We start from the raw sequence: 22,724 nt of genomic DNA, 5'->3' as shown, positions 1-22,724 counted from the left end.
GCTTGTCAATTTTACAAGGCTTCTATGTTCGTTTTTGATGTAAATTTTGGAAAAAATGATCGATAAAAGATTTCTAATAAACTGCTGTGACAGCTGCAGGGGCGGTGTCACATGCGTACACGTGAGGGGGAGTCAGATTTCGATACATCACCGGCACTACATGTTCTTCCATGTCGCGTGTGATGATGGGTCGTTCTTGAACGATTCGTTCATTTTTAACAAATCTTTTATATGACTCAGGGAGTGAATCATTTATTTGTGCATGTGCTCATTTGTGCAAGTGGAGCTTGTGAGCTACCTTGGAGTGGTCTGTTTTGCGCAGATTGCGCAAGTGTGGCCTCAAACCATATCAATATCAAAGATATTGAATAATCCCGCATCGCATTGGGGAATCATATCGATATATCTCCAGAACCCAACATACCACCCAGCCCTAAATGATACTAATAAATCTGCAGACTGTGTGGAAGATCAATCCACCAGCAAGGAACATTAGATGAAAAGGTTTCCTGTTTTAAAAGGTTTACTACTCCTACTTAACTTTTGTTCAAACAAATGCTGCCTTGAGTTAACATTGGATGCTAGTCTATTTATTATAATGGTTGACTCTAAACAAATTCTGCACAAATCTCAATGCAAACTATGCTGTCTCTTTCAAAAGGAAGTCATCAGCCTCTCTGAAGGAAGTACCGTGGATCTGAGGAAGCCTGGAGAAGATGAAGAGGAATATTCTGAGATGGCAGATGATGGCATGGATCCAGAAGAGTGTTTTCCAGAGTGTAAGCAGATAAAATATTCATATTTGTTCTCCTGTGGCTATGACACTTCATATATAGTGGGGTAAATAAATATTGCACACGTCACCATTTTTCTCAGAAAACATATTTCTAAAGGCGCTGATGATTTAAAATTTTCACCGGATTTTGGTAACAACAAAGGCAATCCATATATGCAAAGAAAACAAATCGAATTAGTTTACAAATGAAGTTATGTGTAATGACAGGAAATGACACAGGGAAAAGTATTGAACACATGAAGAAAGAGAGGTGTAGAACGACAGTGAAAGCCCAGACAGCAGCTGAAAGCTATCCGTAGTTCAACTCTTTTCCCTTCATCATGGTTAATGAATATTAGCTGCTTCAGTCCAACATCTAGATTACCAGGATGATGAAGATGAAACCAGGGTGGACATTTCAGCAAGACAATGATCTAAAATACAGCCAAGAAGACTCTCTAATGCTTTCAGTAAAAGAAAATCAAGCTGTAGAGTGGCCCAGCCAATCACCTGACCTGATTCCAATATAGAATACAAAATTAATGGTGCTTTCACACCAGTGAATCGATTCAGTTGTTCCGAAACAGAGATTACAATTGTTACATTGTTGCTCTTTGCTCTTGGAGCGGTTCGCTTTCACACTGCAAAGTTTCTAATCGGACCAAAAGAGCTAAAACAAGTCACGTGGGAGTAAACTCTCCTCACATTGGTCAGTGTCAGGGTTTATTTTGCAGCGTCCCGCTCAGCTGTCAGGAGAGGTGGTGGTTTGGTGGTGATTGACAGGGTGCGCGCACGTGACGTGTCTGAGGAGAGACGCGGTGGGAGGGGTGAGAAGGGTGCGCGACGATGCCTATTTGAGGACCGGGAGGGAGATACAAGATTACCGGGAGATCATCACTCGTTTGCGGGCATCCGGAGACTCGCGAAACTTCCGGCCCTACTCATAATTCTCTCTTCATATAGCCGTAAGCCTATTACATATATCCATAAAACACTGTGATATAACCGCGCTCGGATCGGATTGCTTTCTCACTGCAATCGAACCGCTCCAGGGTTCGTTTCAATCGAGCCGAGACCACCTCATTCAAGCGATCTCGGAGCGATTACTTTGGCGCGGAACAGAGCGCGATTGCCCTGTTCACATATGCCAATCGAACCGCGCTAACTGGGCAAACGAGATACGTTCCGAAACAAAAGTGCAGGTGTGAAAGCACCCTAAAGCTCAGATTTGATAGACGAGACCCACAGAACCATCAAGATTTTTACACTCTGTTAAAGTCTGTGAAAAACTCACACCTGAGCAGTGCATGTGACCTTATTCTCCATATGAAAGACATCTTTAAGCTGCCGTCACCAAAACAGCCTTTAATATGAAGTATTTAAAAAAGCTCAGTACTTTCTCCTTGTGTCATTTCATTGTTTTTACACAGAACTCATTTTTCAGATTTTTTTTTCATGTTTGTATTGTTTGGGATCTTACCAAACTCTGCTTCAATTCCATGTCAACAGCTCCTTTAGAAATATTATTCCCAGGATAAAACATGCAGTGCTTCTTACACATAGACTTTAGTTGGGCGGGCTGCACATGTATATTAACTGTCGCCTAAGCACCCTTTTGCCTCTTGAAAAAAATTTGGTAGCTTCTAAATCTTCAAATATGTCAGGGATTCAGCATTTGCATTTGCTTTCTAACGATGTCGTTATTTAATCATATGCATTTTTTGCATTACCTTTTTACTTGCACTTAGCTTTGCAGCTGACTGCTCACACAGCTGCGAGAGATACATTAAATAATTCATTCTTAAATCTAAACAACTCACAAAAACTTTACTATATACTCTAAGAGGATGAAATGACTTGTCTAAACTGGCCGCAAAATATAGGTACACCATTAGTAATGGTTATCAATGCATTTACATTATTTAAATAATCTACAGATTTTAATCTTGTAATTATTATAATTTTTAGAGATGTTGTCTGTGTTTATTCCTTTAATTGTCATTTATTTCTCATTTGCTGTATATTATTTTATTAATTTGATGATGTCAATATAGGCTATTTTATATCCATATCTTAAATGCTTTGGCATTCAAATAACTTGAAAGATGGAGAATCAGATTTTACCTGTTAGTGGGGGCACATTGCTCCTGAATAGCATAAAATTAAAAGTATATTTCTAGTCTTTTTATTTACTTTAGCCCATTAAAAGAAACAGTGTACAACAGTGTCATAGTTAAAGGGCACCTATGGTGAAAAATCTACTTTTCAAGCTGTTTAGACAGACATGTGTAAGTATAGTGTATAGACGGTCATATTGGGGTGATGTAAACACACATAGCCCTTTTTTTCCCAATTTAACAACATAAAAACAGTGGACCAATTGGAGCGGTTTTCTGACTGACCGCAACTTGACGTAGGAGAGCGATTCCACCCGCCCACCAATATTGATTGACATCCTCGCGTTACGATCATATCCTCAGTTTCTTGTTTCACGTCCGCCATTTTCAGCGTGAGTCAAAGCGATGTCACTAAAGGAACATCCTTGCTCTATTTTTAGATGTTTGGCTCACTGGACTCAAGATCAATATTCTCCATATTATCGCTCTAATCGGAATTATTGCTTGTACCTTTTGGTAGGTTTGAAAACGTTTACTTTTCACTGCTTCTACCTTAAACTTCAGCCGTTTGCATTTCTCGCAAACACAGAAGCTCCCTGTGATCTTAGCTGCAGCTGGAAAAGTGCAAGTGCGTTGACTTATAACAAACTTGCCTGCAGGTCACACACCAGAAGCGCCTCTCTGTGTGGCGCGGCACCGTGCATTTCGGAGTTCTGGACGTGGGTTTCTGTCAGGTTCCACACGGCAGAGCTTCGTGTTGGCTGCTCAGCAGCTGCAGTGCCGTTGTGTTTGCCCTGGTGAAGGCCTGTGTTTGGAGTTCTGGAATGGGTGGCGCTACGATTCTGGACACTTCATGTTTCTGCAGCGCCACTGAGAGTTTCTGGTGTGCCGTGTCGCGGCGCATTCGGTGCCTCAGTCAAAGTTAATTCAGTGTGTGTGGTTATTAGTCTCGTTGTACAAGCTGGGCACTTATACACCGAGACTATACAAAGACACAAATTATTTTGTACTCTCGGCTTGGTCTGTGTCCGAGTCGTACATGTACGGCTGAATGCTGATCTTAGCTTCTCTCTCTCTGTCTGCCTGTCTGTTGCAAACAAAGAGCGTAGGAGCTCTTGGCTCCGCCCCCTTGTTATGTTGGGCGGGAAGCCGAGACTAATTTTCATGTGAAGCAATACACCCCTATAAGAGCGAGCTGTGTACACACCCCCAACATGACACTTTTTAACACATTACTATAAAAACATCTGAACTGTGTGTTGAACTAGAGATCTGCGCGGGACAAAATTTTGAATCCCGCTCCCGCCCGCACCCGCCAGGTTTTAGCCCGAACCCGACCGCTCCCGCTTATATTAAGAATTTGTTGTCCCGCGCCCGATCCCGCTAAAGAGTGGGGGAGAACAAAACCGAAAATCACCCAGCTATACAGTCCAGACAGCCAAGCTGTCTGTATAAACACACACACACACACACACACACACAGCACCAAGCACACACACACAGACAAAGCTCTCTCTCTCTCTCATACGTGCGCGCGCACTAACACATACACACAGGCACCAAGCAGACACACAGGCGTTTGCTGTTATATCAACTCAAAGGCTTGTAATACCATGTATCAAGTACCAATGTAATACCAAAAAGTTTTATATAAAGGTATATAAATACTGAGTCGCTTACGGCCGCCGCATCTGGCCCGATTGATTCGAGTCCGGCAGCCGGAGCCGGGCCAAGTGGTAAGTCTCCGGCAGGCGAGAATCTAGCCGGAACTGGCCTGAGTGTATTTTGCTATCTGGGAAAGCTCTCTCTCTCTCTCTCTCTCTCTCATTTGCGCTCGCGCACTAACATACACACACACACACAAGCACCAAGCACACACACAGGCAAATCTCTCTCTCTCTTTCATTCGCAAAGCAATATCCGCGATATTGTTAGACAGCCCGCTCCCGTCCCTAATTAAACCCGTTACCGACCGCTCCCGTGATTTATTCGGAAATTTATTCCCGCGCCGCAGAAATCTGGTCGGGTCCCGCGGCGCCCGCGGGACAGCCGCAGGAATGCAGACCTCTATGTTGAACTGAACCTAAACTGGCACACTCAGAAGAACCACAACATTAATATTAAATCAGAAAAAAGGGTAAACTATGTGCCCTTTCATACAATTATTGTTAAAAACTAATTTATGCTTTGTTTGTTGCATATAGTTAACTATTTATACGATGTGGGTAAATGGTGTTTCAATCCAGCCACCGCCGCAAGTATATTTCAAACCTGTGGGAAGCACTAAACATGACACGTTCAATACTTTTTTTCCCACTGAATAGTCACATGATCAAACTAATGTGTTGGTATCTCTCCAGTCTGCATGCAGCGCTGTAAGTGTTGTAATATAAACACAACGCAAGGTCTGGGACAGATGTGGTGGAGGCTGAGGAAGACGTGCTATCAAATTGTGGAGCATAGCTGGTTTGAGACCTTCATCATCTTTATGATCCTCCTCAGCAGCGGAGCTCTGGTAAGAAACCACACTGGACAGAGAACTTTTAGGGTCTAGTGAAATTTAAATGAGGTTTTTTAGATGTTTCTATCTGTATGTTTGTTTTAAGGATATTTAAAACCCAGTGTGCTCTAAAACAGTGACTAAATTAGCATTTAGAAGATATAAACATCAATAGCTTGAAGTGTCACTTCCACCTAAATGGATCAATGATTATATCACATCAGCCCATACTTGAGTTTCTTATCAAATCTTCTGACCAATCAAAGGCTTTCTAGTATTTGACATGCTCCGCCCCTTCAAGATGCTTCTCATTTGCATTTCGTTTGATGCGCTTGAGCTAGACCACTCTGACTGGCAGAGCTGTGGTAAAACAAAATGCTATTGGCTTTTTTTTTTTTACAGGAGGAGGTACTCCATATCCCACCCTTTCTCAATTTTTTTGTTGAGATTAGATCAAACATCAAATAAATTCGTTCATTGGTCTTGTTTTATGTTATATCTTTTGGACAGGCTTTTGAAGACATTTACATCGAACAGCGGAAGGTGGTGAAAGTGGTGTTGGAGTATGCTGACAAGGTTTTCAGCTACATCTTCGTACTGGAGATGTTTCTGAAGTGGATTGCGTACGGATTTAAGAAATACTTCACTAATTACTGGTGCTGGCTGGACTTCCTGATTGTGGATGTGAGTAGAACAGTTTTTTTCCAGATGATAAGCAGATCTGGGTTGAACTGTTGCTATTTTGTGATCTGTTCAGAGTATTTCAAATTTGTCAAGATGTACTTCACAAATCACAAAGCCATATAACTAGATATAACAAACAACAGTCCAATAAAAGATTGTGTTCAAACATGTAAACGCACATTATCCTCTAAAACTAATATAAACTTGTATTTATACTTCAATTAATTGCTGAAGTGTCCAGTGGCTTTAATAACGTCACACTTTGCTGCCAATTCTTGGCGTCAATATCAATCTGTTACACCACATCAGACACAATCAGAACAATTATTGCTTGAATTTTTTAATGAAAAAGTCGAAACTAACTTTTTTTTTTTTTTTGCCATGTAGCACTGTTCCAACCAAAGATTAAGTGCACCACTACAAATCTTGTCAACATTTAAAGTGGATCAAAAAAGATTTTCTACATTATCCTAAGACAAAAATGGGTATTGATTAACAGATGTTGGACAACTTTAAAGAAAAGGTTATGATCTAATTTTAACATTGACTACTGATAGATTAACTGCATTTGAAAACAACAAAGCTAACAAAATATATATATAATAATCTATATCCATGGGCCTACCGGTGAGCTCTGATGATGTGGTGCAAGATGTTTTGGAAAGTGCGGGCATCAAAAAAATTTGAAATTAGGTTAACATTATGCTAATTAGCTATGGCGCAGTTCGGCAGCAACCCATCAGAATGTACTAGTCCAGTGTTTCTCATCCATGTTTCCTGGAGGACCACCAACATTGCATGTTTTGGATGTCTCCTTTGTCTGTCACAACCATATCAGGGGCCTCATGTATCAACGCTGTGTACGCACAAAAACTTTGCGTACGCCAGGTTTCACGCTCAGAATCGCTCACGTTTGGACTTTCTGGCTGGCGTACGCACATTTTTTGTGCGTGTCTGTTTTATTTCCATTGGCGACTCCTAGAGGCAGTTGTGTTAAATTCCTCTCTACAAAGTGTCTGAGCCTTGCAATGGCAGCGGTATGAGACGGGTTCATCTAGTAGGTATGTACGGTTTCCATACCATACAGTTGACCAGCTAAACATTAAAGCACAATTTGCAGCAGTCGCCTGTTTTCCCAATGTAATCTGAGCTATCTACCGCACGCACATTGCTATAAAGACACTATCTGAAGATGAATTTGCATGCGTAAATCAGAAACATTTCCATTCAATAAATGTGCAAATAAAATATGATGCACAAACTTATTGATGATTCCTACTTGTCTTTCTCGTGATAAATAGTGGGCAAAATCTGATATGTAGCGGGGAAAAAAAGAAGAAAGAGTTCATCAGACGCTGGATTCGAGCCGAGTTTAAGCTCGAACGTGTCAATACATGATCTCATGCGTCTTATGAGCTGCGCCACTGAGACTGCTAAGGGTGCTGCAACATTTTACAGATATAAACCACATTATTAATTTTTTTAATGCACTTAGTGCGATGTTCAGACCCAACTGTGTTAACCGTATCAGCTAAACTCTCCCACTCTATTTTTTTCTTTTGTTGTTAATTCCGGAGAACAAACTTGCAAATAACACCGCTTTTCTCCGGTCTACCTGCGAAAGCAGCACCTCCATTTCACTTTCTGTTCCAAGTTTCTCTTTTTGCTTGCTTTTGCCATTGCTTTTTCGTTGGGTTTTGCCATTAGCATAGTCATTAGCATATTCATACGGGGGAGGAGGCAGGGAGGGGTTTTGTGCTCGTGCATGTTGCGCTCAATTTCACGTTCATTCGGATGTACAAAAGATTATGCGTGAGATTCGGCGTACGCAGTGTTTCATACATCTGAATTTTTTTCTGCGTACGCACATTTACAGCTTTGTGCGTACGCAATGTTTTAGTAAGATTTCCACGCAAGTCTTCGTACATGAGGCCCCTGGTCTTTTAGCAGGGGTCACCAAACTTGATCCTGGAGGGTCGGTGTCCTGGAGATTTTAGCTCCATCCCTAATCAAACACACCTGAACAAACTAATCAAGGCCTTACTAGGTATACTTGAAACATCCAGGCTGGTGTGTTGAGGCAAGTTGTAGCCTCCAGGACCGAGATTGATGACCCCTGTCTTTTAGTCTCTGCTAATGAGCTGATGATCAGGTGTGTTTGGTTAGGGAGACATGGAAAATGTGCAGAGCTGGTGGTCCTCCAGGAACGTGGTTGAGAAACAATGTACCAGCCCATCAAGTGAGAGAATTCTAGAGAAAGCAGTGTGACCACATTGGGTCCCAAGCAAAACAAAAAACAGCGGTTGATTATTGCTATGCGAGTTCCCCAGTTTGTAATGTAGGATGAACACAAATGAACGTTAATGAGAAGACCAATGCTTTTAAACATCATCTATAAACAGCATGTTGAAATTTGACTAGTACTTAAACATGAACTCAAAAGCCTCACTAAACAAAGAGCTTTAAATGGGTATATTTTGACTGTCAGAGTGCCAATAGCAGGGTGACTATGGAGCTAATGTTGGTAGGGCGGCCAAAGCAAATTCTGACTCTCTTGCCTAGTCTCTTGAGTTCTGAACCATAGTTAAATTATGTTCCTTCACCATTCTGACGCTCCATTTGAATATCAACAGATCATATTGACAATGTCTACATGTCTAATTTCACTTGCGATGCTGTCATATTATTGGTTAATTAGATATTTGCGTTAAAATCTCGACCAACAATACCCAATAAAGGTAAACGTACGCTTTAACGTAGTGAATAAAATGCCAGAGTCTGACTAAAGCTAAACGCAAGTAGACTGTGTGAGTGTGTTTCATTTTATGTTCATCTGACCCACGCAGATCTCCACACACAGCTTTAATGATAGGGTAAGTTCATAGTTCAGAGGATAACATCTGTATCTCGGCTGCAGTTCTCATCCACTCTGACATATAAACGCCACTGTCTGACTGTCAGCAATTTGTAAGGATTATTATGTCAAGTTTGATAATCATCTCTGCAGGACCTTGGCTTTTATATCAGAATACACTCAAGAGAATTATCTGGAGAAGATCGGTTATGTTTAGGATTGTCAACAAAATCAGGAACTACAGTACATCCGGAAAGTATTCCTAACACTTCACTTTTTCCACATTTTGTATGTTACAGTCTTATTCCAAAATGGATTACATAAATATATTTCCTCAAAATTCTACACATAATCCCCCATAACGACAATGTGAAACAAAGAGTTTTTGAAATTGTTGCAAAGCTTTTAAAAATAAAAACACCTGAAAAATCCCATGTACACAAGCATTCACAGCCTTTGGCATGAAGCTCTAAATTGAGCTCAGGTACATTCTGTTTCCACTGATCATTCTTGAGATGTTTCAGCAGCTTCATTGGAGATCACCTGTGGTAAATTCATTTGATTGGACATGATTTGAAAAGGCATACACATGTCTATATAAGGTCCCAGGGTTGACAGTGCATGTCAAAGCACAAACCAAGCATGAAGACAAAGGAATTGTCTGTAGACCTCCGAGACAGGATTGTCTTGAGGCACAAAGCTGGGGAAGGTTACAGAAACATTTCTGCTGCTCTAAAAGTTCCAATGAGCACAGTGGCCTCCATCATCCATAAGTGGAAGATGTTTGAACCACCAGGACTCTTCCTAGAGCTGGCCGGCCATCCAAGCTGAGTGATTGGGGGAGATGATTAATAACCCGATGGTCACTCTGTCTGAGCTCTAGCGTTCTTCTGTGCTGAGAGGAGAACCTTACAGAAGGACAACCATCTGCGCAGCAATCCACCAATCAGCCCTGTATGGAAGAGTGGGCAGACGGAAGCCACTGCCCATCTGGAATTTGCCAAAAGGGATCTGAAGGACTCTCAGACCATAGAAAACAAAATTCTCTGATCTGATGAGACTAAAATTAAACTCTTTGGAGTGAATGCCAGGCGTTACGTTTGGAGAAAACCAGGCACTGCTCATCACCATGCTCATACCATCCCTACAGTGGAGCATGGTGGTGGCAGCATCATGCTGTGGGGATATTTTTCAACAGCAGGAACTGGAAGACTAGTCAGGATAGAGGGAAAGATGAATGCAGCAATGTACAGACACATCTCGAATGAAAACATGCTTCAGATTGCTCTTGACCTCAGACTTGGGCGACGGTTCAACTTTCAGCAAGAAAATTACCCAAACAACACCACCAAAATGTCAATGGAGTGGCTTCACAACAACTCGCTAAATGTCATTGAGTGGCCCAGCCAGAGCCCAGATCCAAATCCTATTGAACATCTCTGGAGAGATCTGAAAATGGCTGTAAACAGTCACTTCTCATCCAACCTGATAGAGCTTGAGAGGTACTGCAAAGAGGAATGGGCAAAAATTCCAAAAGACAGGCGTGCCAAGCTTGTGGCATCATATACAAAAAGACTTGAGGCTGTAACTGCTGCCAAAGGTGCATCAACAAATTATTGAGCAAATGCTGTAAATACTGATGTACATTTGATTTTTCAGGTTTTTTTATTTTTAATAAATTTGTAACAATTTCAAAAACTCTTTTTCCACATTTTCATTATGGGGAATTGTGTGTAGAATTCTGTGGAAATAAATGATTTAAATCCATTTTGGAATAAGGCTGTAACAAAAAATGTGGAAAAAGTGAAGCGCTATGAATACGTTCCGAATGCACTGTACATACCGTGACACATTAGTATGACAAATTGAAAGAAATATTTAACTGGATTCTTTATTTATTTTCATTATGTGATTTAGTTAAATTATTTAGTTAATTCAGTGGTACATCTCTGAATTAAAGCCAGTTGCACAGAAATATCTTCTTTGGATATATTGCAGTGACAAGGAAAACTATAGAAATTGTTTTTTATAAAGAACTGACCATGCTTGGGACTCTTGCATTAAATGATCTTCATCCAAACTAAGATACACTAACCTATTTTGCAATACAGAATTTGTTTGGATTGAAAAGAAACATCTGATCAAAAGAAGGAATGATTAAAAAGAACAACCCAAAGTCTTTATAAAACCTCACTCTATTTTATATATATGCATATGGATTATGCATATATAGCGGAGTATATATACGTTTGATGTACATATATGTATACTTGTCCATGTTTTGTCTTCATTTCACCTCATCAGTCCACTGAATAAATTTTACCACACTGTAAAAACAATCTTAAAACCTTAATTTTTCAGTTGAGTCAATTTAGCTTTTCTACTCATCTCAACTTGCATCAAACTGACTCAAAATATTAAGTTAAACACTGTCAACTTAGTTGAAACCTTATTAAAATTGACTGTTTTCCAACTTTTATAATGTATTTTACATAGTTTTTATTATAAAAAGATTAAGAGATGTTCAATATAAAATATTTATATTAAACATTTTGTATAATTCCTTCTTTTTAGGTGTCTTTGATTAGTTTGGTTGCGAACTCCCTTGGCTACTCTGATTTCGGGGCCATCAAGTCTTTGAGGACTCTCAGAGCTCTGCGACCCCTGAGGGCCCTATCTAGATTTGAAGGAATGAGGGTAAGATGCTTTCTTATGTATTTTTCAATTACCTAAACATTTAGTAATACTGATCATGTTTGGTGAATGAAATCCAGAAGTACTTATGACTTTGGGAGCTTATGATTTTGCCCTACCATCAAATACACTGCTCAGAAAATAAAGGGAACACTAAACACAATGTGACTTCAAGTCAATCACACTTCTGTGAAATCAAACGACCCACTTACGAAGCACTACTGATTAGCTATGTCCCAAATAGCATACTTATGCACTATTCTACGCCATTTTGTAGTATAAATAGTGTAAGTAGTGTGTTCACACTGAAAACTCTAAAAATAATAAGTGCACTTTAATTACCCGGATGATTCACTCATTCAGCCGCTAAAATGAAGTGTGTAATGATGGACACTTCACGCACTCAACGACCGCAGGTTTGCCTATGTAGCCGAAGGGGCGGAGCTATCAGGCGCACATGTTGAATAACTTTATTTATTTTGGATGGTGAAAGCAAAATTCTCCTATGAGAGTGATTATAGCGCCTCCCGATGGTGAATGCGGCAATACTCACGGCAGGTATTATTTAATAACTTGGTCGTTTATTTCACTTATTTGGCAACCGTCAAATGTTGTCAGGGAAACGGTTTGAATTTCCGCTTAGTAAAAAACATTAGTGTGCCATTTGGGATGACACTACAGACATTTACTATCCTGTTGAGTGTGTAAGTGCATAAGTACATAGTGCATGAGTGCATAGTGTATAGTGTGCCATTTGGGACGCAGCGATTGACAATCAATTTCACATGCTGTTGTTCAAATGGAATAGAAAACAGGTGGAAATGATAGGCAATTAGGCCATAGGAAAAACCCAGCAGCAGAACCACTACTTCTACCTTTGTGCAAGGAGGAACAGGAGGAGCACTACCAGAGCCCTGTAAAATGACCTCCAGCAGGCCACAAATATGCATATGTGTTTGCTCAAGTGATCAGAAACAGACTCCATGAGGGTGGTATGAGGGCCCGACGAACAAAGTATTTAATAAGAATATTTCATTCATTCAGATCCAGGATGTGTTATTTTAGTGTTCTCTTTAGTTTTTGATAGGGATGGGTATCGTTAAGGTTTTAACGGTATTACTACTTTTATCGATACCACTTATTGGTTCGGTACTTTAACCGTTCTCTTATCGGTGTTTTTAATGTCAAATAAAATTAAACCAATAATTGTAAAACAATTTTTTTTCCTGTAAAAGTATGTACAATGGTTTGAAGGAAAATGATGGTTTTTAACCATGCTTCTGGAGAAAAATCAACATGTTTGACTTTTCTGGCAGAAGTCTCGGCAGATGAAAATACCCTCTTTGAGTTACAAAATGCAGTTAAATGAGAATAATGTTTATGATATTTCATCAACACATTCACATTAATAAGTTAACATTGTTTGGGAGTTTACTGTGTTTTTGATACAGTTTTCAAGCATCTTGCAATGTGAAAACAAGCATTTTTTGTATAATTTTGTAAGCATAGTTTATTATTAGGCTGATCATAGGCTATTTGTAAATACAGCTGATGTAAAAGCATTTTTAATGTTTAAGATTTATTTAGGCTGCTGCAGAAAAATACTGCTTTCATTTTAACTGAATGTGTGTGTTTATTTTACTATTACTGTTATACTAGTTTAGGTGATTGACTGCTGACATAACGATGTGGATGATGTAAAGTTAGCGTTAGTAGGTAGGCAGTCAAAACTTTGCTCTGCAGTAAATGCACTTTTGAAAGATATTTCACTTAGCCAAATTGCTTGAGTTTCTGCGTATACAAGAAAACAACTTGCTGCGTTTGGGAAATACAACCCATTTGGTTCACTCCGCAAGTTTACGAGCTAAGTGAGCCCGAGTCTGTGTCGCGAGCTATGTGTGTGTGCTTAATGCAGGCCTCTGCTCAGTGCGCATGCACAACCGAGAACTGTGAAAGCTTTTATATTTGACGCGCTCGCCAGAAACACGAGCATTTCTCATGTAAGATTGCCAACTGTGTAGACGAATATCAAATATCCCCAATTAGAAAACTTGGTCAGTTAAATTATGCTACTGTAAGTAATGTTTATTCAGCAATAAATCTCCAGTACTGATAGCAGAACCGTTAACGTCAGAGCTTATTGATACTTCGGTTTTAATACCGATACAGATAAAGCACAAAGTTTCAGTACCCATCCCTTGTTTTTGAGCAGTGTATTTTTTTGCTTCTGTCAATTATCAGTGTTTTAATAATTAAGGCAATGCTTTAAAATGAGAATAAATAAAGAAATACCAGTTTGCAATTTTAAACGGTCAAAACAGATGCAATCAAATGACACCAAAAGCCATGGATTAAATTAAACATAAAAACATTAAAATAATGTTGGAATGTTGGTGAAAATCCTAAAAAACAAATGAGAAGCAGGAAAAGGGGGCTCAAATAAAACAAGACTAGCATGTCATAAACTAACATCTATGGAACACAAATAGAAACATGACACTACAGTATATGATGAAACAATTACTCTTGAGTTAAAACAAATTGTTGTTTTTTTAATCAGCATTATTTTAATGATGAAGCACGGTTATGATTAATTGTGCATGTCTTGAGAAATGAAAAATATACCTGTATTATTTATCTGAAAGAGCTTAATAAATAGTTTATGTTCTGCTGCATCCAGTTATACATTGTATTGCACGCATTATGATTGCTCTGTTTGTTTTTTTTTGTTGTGCAGGTTGTAGTGAATGCACTGATCGGGGCCATCCCGTCCATCATGAATGTACTGCTGGTGTGTCTGATCTTTTGGCTCATATTTAGTATCATGGGCGTCAATCTCTTTGCTGGGAAATTTGGCAAATGTGTCAATAGGACAGGATTCATCCACAATGCAAGCATTGTCAACAACAAGACAGAGTGCCTGTCCATGAATGATACACAGTTCTACTGGACCAAGGTGAAAGTCAACTTCGACAACGTGGGACTCGGATACCTCTCACTTCTGCAGGTGGTGAGTATCTGAGAATGCATCCAGAATTGGACTAAATTTTCTTTAAATGGCTTCCTGACCAAGAAAAACAGAGTGAAAATCAAACATTGATTTTGTTTATGGAGAATTGATTTTAATGTTTGTGGTTTGCTATTGGGTCTCATGTGATTGGGCGATGTCGTTGTCGTCGTAGGCGGCAGTGAATTAATTATTTATGAATAATTCATTCATTCATAACTAATAATTATTTGTAGCCTACCGTTTCAACTATCTGACTCGTGTAGTCTTTACACAACCAAATCATAAATAAAGATGAATCACACACAAATTATCGCGTCAATCACTTTTTCCACATGACTCAAGTTGGTAGGTAAAAAAAAGGTGCACAACCAACAGGAACCAACCATCAGTATCTGAGGTTTTCGCTGAAATTACTAAATACAAGTGTGAAAGCGAAAGATTGAAGCAGTGTCCTGATGCTGTGATGCTGCGTTTACACCAGACGTGGAACGTGCGGATAAATCGCGCTATTCGCGTGTAAATAGCTGCGTGAACATATGAGTTTACTCGCTTCATTCGTGCGTCAAACCCCGCTTCATTCGCACGTCAAATTTACTTCAGAACAGCCACGGATTCGCATGATGGGCAGGGCTTCTGTCTGCCCGGTGACTCTAGCTTCATTGCTAAATGGCTAACATGGACTTTATGAAGAAAATAACAGTGTTTATGTGCTTTATGAAGACTGAAAAACAGCGTTGATACATTTAGGACACTGTCTGAGTCCACTACATGCTTTCAGAGGTGTATCCAGCTGTGTGAGCTCATAAACTCCTCCAGAAACTAAACCTGGATCACGGAGCCTTTCAGCGGTGCTTCTGACTGAGCCAAGCCCAGTTTGATGACTTGTTGTCGGTGTCGCCTGAAGGATTTCCCCCGGGACACCATCAACAGGTTCTACGTCACAATCACACCCCCACAAGAGCAAGCTTCTGATTGGTTAACGCGCCGCGAATGTCAGCTGAAGTTCAGATTTTCAAACTCGAATGATTCGCGCGAAACACGCATTAATCGCGTCAAACGCGCGAATTGCACGTTACTCGCATCAAACGCGCAAAACGCTCAATTCGCGCCGCGCCATTCGCACCATTCGCGCTGCAGTATGTCTATTCGAACGTTTGCATTGACTTAACATGTAAATCACTCATCTGGTGTGAACGCAGCATGACACCTTACCTGATAGATTCAAAAGACAAAAGAGTCGTTAGATAGAGACAGAATAAATTAAACATCATGTTTAACAACTATAGTGAGACGCAATCCAGCGGTATATGCTTGATAAACAGTCCCACTTGCACTGCTCTCTGCGGTTTTGTGTTCAAAACACCTGCTGACTGCCTGGAGCTCAGACGTGCGCATATGCTGCAGTGCATGCCAGAGTGTGTGTATGTGAGTGTATATGCGGTCATGTGATGTGTTTTAAGCGGTATAGTGTAGAACGTTTTTTAGAAACGGTAGATGAAACGCCAGTGTGGACGTGGATCGTTTTCGTTCTAAAATGCCATTTTAAAACTAAGACGAATTAGTGTAAACGTGGCCTAAATGTGTATTTTTTTGTGAGAGGGTTGCTGCTGTGGTGTGGGCGAGCTGGAGGATTACGATGTCGGCTCAGCATTGTGATGTCTATCAGCCATCAGTGATAGATTATGGCATCGTCTATTGACACAACCCTAATGTGGATCCTGTTCTTGCACAAAAAAACACCAATCAAAAAGGAGATGAAGTAAAAAGGGGATCTTACTTTGATTACAAGTCCACGTGACATTTATAGAATAAAATTCATAATATCCAACACTGACTGATTCAAATTCACATACAGTAACTGAAAGGAAGCCCATTCAGCACATTTATCCTATTCTGCTGTAAAATAATCCCTCATATTTACTGAGGTAGCCAAGCAACCAGAGATCTACAAGGTCCTGCAACTCCTTGCTGGGCCTTAACCTGTCATTTACCTCTAAGAACAGTCTCTCAATCACCACAGGTTATAATTTCTGTGACCATGGCAACAACATCCCAAAATGGCCTAGCTTAATAGCATTCATGCTGACTCTTAGTGAGTCACAAGTCTTTGTCTTTACAGAAGGAATGAAACTTAAATGCGTAATTACCCAGGACTAAAAAAATCAAGTCAGGCATGGACAGAGATGTTCCCACCTAGACGCAAAGCATGTATTTGAAAAAATGCAGTCTTTTAGGTGGATATTTAAGCATTTTGAATCATTTAATACTTATATTCTGATTTATTCTGTTTTTCAGGCTACATTCAAAGGCTGGATGGAAATCATGTATGCCGCCGTTGATTCCCGTGGAGTAAGCATGTTCTTTTTAGTAAAATTAAAGGCTTGCTTAAAAATTTACTAAAGAAACCAGCCACAGTGGGGGAAATTTTTTCTCAGAAAACATTTCTAAAGGTGATGTTGACTTAAAATTTTCACTGGATGTTGGTAAATCGTATATGCAAAGAAAACAAAACTAATTGTTTTACAAATGAAGTTATGTGTAATAAAAAGGAAATGACACATAGAAAAAAAAAAGTATCGAACACATGAAGAAAGGGAGGTTTAGAAAGGCAGTGAAAGCCCAGACAACCAGCTGAAAACTTTTAGTTGTTATTAAGCAACCCTCTGCCTTTACTCATTGTACATTAATATTAGGGGCTTCAGTCCAACATCTACATTATCAGGTTGATGAAACCAGGGTGGACATTTTAGCCAGACAATGATCCAAAACACAGCCAAGGAAACTCGCAAATGCTTTCAGAGAAAGAAAATCAAGCTGTAGAATGGCCCAGCCAACCACCTGACTTGAATCCAACAGAAAATGCAAAATAAAGATCAGCTTTGATTGACGAGATCCACAGAACCATCAAGATTTTACACTTTGTTGAAGTTTTTTAATAACTTACACCTAAGCAATACATGTGACTTCATTCTCCATATGGGAGTCAGCGCTTGTTTTATTTTATGTTTGTATTGTTTGGGTTTTTACCAAAATCGGGTTTAATTCCATGTCAACAGCTCCTTTAGAAATATTAGTGCCAGGAAAAAAACATGACATGTTTAATACGTATTTCCCCCCACTGTATATCTATTTACATAAAATTCCTTTAGTTATTAATAATTGTTAGAATCCTCTGAGTTTTATGCTTTTCTTGTTTGTCAGGTTGAGGACCAGCCCATCAAAGAGATAAACCTCTACATGTACCTCTACTTTGTCATCTTCATCATCTTTGGATCATTCTTTACCCTGAATTTGTTCATCGGTGTCATTATCGACAATTTCAATCAACAAAAAAGAATGATAGGTGTTTAAGATTGACTTCTTTTCTAAAAACATTTTGTTTGACTTGTAATGTGTTCCATGAAAATAATACCAACCGTTGTTCTTTGTACTAAAGGTGGCCAAGACATATTCATGACCGAAGAGCAGAAAAAGTACTACAACGCAATGAAGAAACTCGGATCTAAAAAGCCACAGAAGCCAATTCCAAGACCAATGGTAATTTAACATTATTGTAACTAAAAACTAGTAATTACTTTCATAAGTACTCTTTCAAAAATCTCACTACAAATACATTTCCATCTAGAATATTCTACAAGGATTCTTCTTCGACTTGGTGTCCAAGCAAGCCTTTGATATAACCATCATGATGCTCATTATCCTCAATATGATAACCATGATGGTTGAGACTGATGAACAATCTGCTCGCATGGAGACCATCCTCAATAACATCAACTTGGCCTTCATTGTCATCTTCACTACTGAATGCCTCATCAAGATTTTTGCCCTCCGCTGTTATTTCTTCACCATTAGTTGGAACATATTTGATTTTGTAGTCGTCATTCTGTCCATCGTTGGTAAGTGCACGACTTTCCAGTCTGGTAAGTGGTATGTATGGAAAGATACTTTCCTTGCTGAAAAGACCAACTTGGTTTAAAAGTAATTAATGCTTTGGTACTGGTCTATCTGGTCACCATTACGACAAAACCAAGCAAGTTTGGTTTAGTTAGTTAAGAAACATGGAGGCGACACCAGCTGGTCTTTTCAACTGGGATGTTGTAGTCTTAAGATTTTCATACTATTGTTGCATTTCTCAATTCTTCAAGAGATTTTTTTTTAAGAGTCTACCTTCATTGCATGTTTTGATCATGTGCCTTTTTTCACAGGAATTGTCCTGGCGGATATAATTGAAAAGTACTTTGTCTCCCCAACTCTTTTTCGAGTCATCCGGTTGGCAAGAATAGGACGAGTTCTTCGACTGATACGAGCAGCTAAGGGAATAAGGACTTTACTTTTTGCCTTAATGATGTCATTGCCGGCATTGTTCAACATCGGTCTCCTACTGTTTCTGGTCATGTTCATCTATGCCATTTTTGGCATGGCAAACTTCGCTTATGTGAAGAAGCAGGGTGGGATTGATGACATGTTCAACTTTGAGACCTTCGGGAACAGCATGATCTGCCTTTTCCAGATCACCACATCGGCCGGTTGGAATAACCTGCTGGATCCTATCCTGAACAACTCTCCGGAAGAGTGTAGCTCCAGTTTTGCGAACACCGGAACAAATACTAAGGGCAACTGTGGTCACCCCTCAGTAGGGATCACTTTCTTTGTCAGCTACATCATCATTTCCTTCTTGATCGTCGTCAACATGTACATCGCCATTATTTTGGAGAACTTCAGCGTGGCCACTGAGGAGAGCACTGAACCTCTGAGCGAGGACGACTTTGAGATGTTCTACGAAGTTTGGGAGAAGTTCGATGTCGAGGCTACGCACTTCATCGAATACGCCAAACTCTCCAATTTCGCTGACAGCCTTTCCGAGCCCCTAAGGATTGCCAAACCCAACAAGATCAAACTCATCCACATGGATCTACCCATGGTCAACGGTGACAGGATCCATTGCCTGGACATCCTGTTCGCTTTCACCAAACGCGTCCTTGGGGAGACTGGAGAAATGGATGCTTTGAAGCAACAAATGGAGGAGAAGTTCATGGTGACGAACCCTTCTAAGATATCTCACGAACCCATCACCACTACACTGCGGCGCAAGCAGGAGGAGATTTCAGCAACTCTGATCCAGCGTGCCTATAGGGCACACCTAATTAGACGGCAAATGAAGCAAGCTTCTTACTTGTACAGGCACATTAACCAAGAGACGCCCTGGTCGGAAGAGGACAGCGCTCCAGAGCAGGAAGGTCTTATAGCGTCTATGATTAAAGAGAACTATGGCCCTGAGAAAACGGTGGGTACACTGTGCTATGCATCCTCTCCACCATCCTATGAGGCAGTAACAAGGAGTCCTAGGGACCATTTCAAGTTGTTAATATCTGACTCTAGATCCAATGAGCCTCATAAATCAGAAGAGACATACGAAGAGACCTTTCTTTAGGAACTCTTTTCATAGTAGGCAGTCATTATTTGCTTTTTTTAACCACATTTGGATGTGTGTAAACAAACCTAATCAGGATAAGTCCACATGCAAACAAGATTGCACTTTTTTAATCTGTAAAAATATTGAAAGCCTGTTGTTTCTGTCATAACATATGGCACGGTATCATGATAAATAGATGACATGCATGGATATATCATAGCGAGGATGTACATGTAGAGAATGTACTACAGCACAGATGTGTTGAACATATCGCAACTGTAATATATTGCACAGATATTATGTTGTTTCCTATAAAGGTTTTTCCCAGGATTACAAACATCTAAACAGAGTTTTCTATTGCTCAGGATTAAGTGGGTAATGTTACCACTTTTCTTTTTTATAACACTTGATGAGAGTGACTGATTTTGAGTGACGGGTGCAAGAAAAAGGCCCATAAAATGAAGATTGAATGACAGCAGTGAAACTTTTTGAGTTTTTGTTTTCTTTGTTGAACACAGGCAGGAAACTGTGTTTTAAGAAGAGTATTAAAGATCAAAATAGACTATTCAAATAAACACATGTACATGCTCCTCATATTATTGTGCACAACTGCTGCATGTTATCCCAAAGAAGGAATCTATGTAATCTTTCATCATTTGCTCCATTTTGATATGCAACGCCCACAAGTTTCAATTAATTCACGATTGGATAAAAATAAAAAATAAAATAACTTCCAAATTGTTTTGGGTTAAATATCCGGTCACTCAGCTTACAGACCTAAAATGGATTTGACTGATTTTAAGCAACTCAAATGGTTATACAATGACTGTATGTAGAATAAAACAATTGAATCTACCAAAATAAACTTTAGCTCTTATGTCAGGGGATTTTTTTCTGAATGTGTTGCATATGTGGCTAAATAATACGAATGATATTTGCTATAAGAAAGAACATTTTAAAATCACACACCCTCATCACTCATTTTCATAAATCATTTTCATAAATTTGCCTGGGAAATTTTTAACCATTTACCAATATAATGTGCATTAGGCAATGGGAAGACGTACAGATGTATCATCAACATGTACAGGTATATATATTTCTGTGTTCAAAACAATATTTTACTCCTTTTTTATGAAACAAAGCTCTCCTTTCCACAAAATGTTCACTCTGTTGTGTTAATTTTAAGAGGCAATTACAAAACCTAAACCACAATAAAAAAAAGTATGGATGCATTTTAAAACAGATTATTCACAATATTTAATATATCAACTTATCACACAACAAGGCATGGGATGATAACCGCTTTCAAGGTATACCGCGGTTTAGAAAAGTCAAGGTTTCAAAACCGCCAAAATGTTCTGCTTTACCGTTCCTAAGGTATGCGCAAGGTATGCGTTTTTTTATGTTCAGGAGATGTTCATTATGAGAACAGTATCTTCCTCAGAAAAGATATCTAAAGATGCTGTTTAAATCGTAAAGAAATCTTTGTTTTTCAAATAAATGAAGAGAGTAAAAGTCAATTTATTTTCATTATTCAGCCTGACATGTTTATGGCTCCAAAACTATTATTAATGTTTCTCAAAATAAAATATATTGCGTTCAAATGGTAAAAAAAAATATTAACCAGACATTTAAAACCTATTTTAGAGAGGTAATCACAATACCGTGGTATCATGAAACAGTGATATTTTTATCCAAGGTTATCCTACCGTCAGAATCTTATACCGGCCTATGCCTACGCACAACACGTGGACATGTCCTCAATCATTTTTTTTAATGCAATAAATGTGATTATTTATATATATATATATATATATATATATATATATATATATATATATATATATATATATATATATATAAATATCATTTTAGCATTAATATCGCAATGTGTGTACCCACTATAGTCACATCGCAAGACATGCAATGTTGAATTTAGGGTTGTCATGATTCTGGAATTTGGTACCAATCAATACTGAAATAAATAAAAAAAATATCCATTTTTGCTAATATTTGAGTATTGTTGAGCATGTTCTTAAACACTGCTCAACAGAAATTACTGTGATTGGCCTAGAACAGGGGTGTCCAAAGGGCCTGTGTCCTACTGACTTTAGCTCCAACTTGCTTCAACATGGAGATTTTCTAGCATACATAGTTTAAGCTTGATTAGCTGGTTCAGGTGTGTTTGATTAGGGTTGGAGCTACACTCTCCAGGACACCGGCCCGCAGGACCGAGTGTGGACATCCCTGGCCTAGAAGGTCATCCGTTCACCAAACTCACCCATGATTACCGAGTGTAACCACAGATCCAAGAACACTAAATCACTTTAAAGCCGCGATTCATCAGCAAATCGCTCGTATGTCAGCTTATAGACAAATCAGCTGATCGACGTGACTTTGAAACGCTCTAATGTCCCTGTATCTGTGTTCACAGTAAACAGCAGTGAGTTTGATGAACTGATGACCTTCACGGCCAATCACAGTCTTTTCTGTTGAGCATGTGAACACAATGGGAAATCAGCAGCATTTAAGAACGTTCTCAAATGTTGGGCGTTTTTAAAATTCCAGTAGCGATTGGTATCAAATTCAAGTATCGTGACAACCCTGATGCTCAATAACAGATTCTCAAAATCCCAGTGGGAAAAAATGATGCACATAAAGGTATTTGACCTAT

General features: G+C 39.2%; 1 protein-coding gene and 1 long non-coding RNA gene across 6 annotated transcripts in view; one reads left to right on the top strand and one right to left on the bottom strand.

Annotated features, from left to right (window-relative positions):
• Positions 1–21,570, top strand: part of scn12aa (sodium channel, voltage gated, type XII, alpha a) — a 155,030-nt gene extending 133,460 nt beyond the window's left edge. The window contains exons 18-27 of one of the 3 annotated variants that reach the window (XM_068212913.2): positions 662–779; positions 5,253–5,407; positions 5,903–6,076; positions 11,505–11,627; positions 14,362–14,634; positions 16,930–16,983; positions 17,836–17,977; positions 18,071–18,171; positions 18,260–18,530; positions 18,840–21,570. In XM_068212913.2, coding sequence (XP_068069014.2) covers positions 662–779; positions 5,253–5,407; positions 5,903–6,076; positions 11,505–11,627; positions 14,362–14,634; positions 16,930–16,983; positions 17,836–17,977; positions 18,071–18,171; positions 18,260–18,530; positions 18,840–20,065 — 2,637 coding nt within the window. In that variant the 3' untranslated portion in view covers positions 20,066–21,570. 3 annotated transcript variants of the gene reach the window in all.
• LOC141378974 (uncharacterized) overlaps positions 1–22,724 on the bottom strand; it is an 87,752-nt gene that overhangs the window by 40,264 nt on the left and 24,764 nt on the right. The window lies entirely within an intron of this gene.

This window comes from Danio rerio, chromosome 2 (genome assembly GCF_049306965.1).
Source record: "Danio rerio strain Tuebingen ecotype United States chromosome 2, GRCz12tu, whole genome shotgun sequence".
Lineage (NCBI taxonomy): Eukaryota > Metazoa > Chordata > Actinopteri > Cypriniformes > Danionidae > Danio > Danio rerio.
Note: the sequence above shows the minus strand (reverse complement) of the source record. Positions and strands in the feature narration are given on the sequence as shown.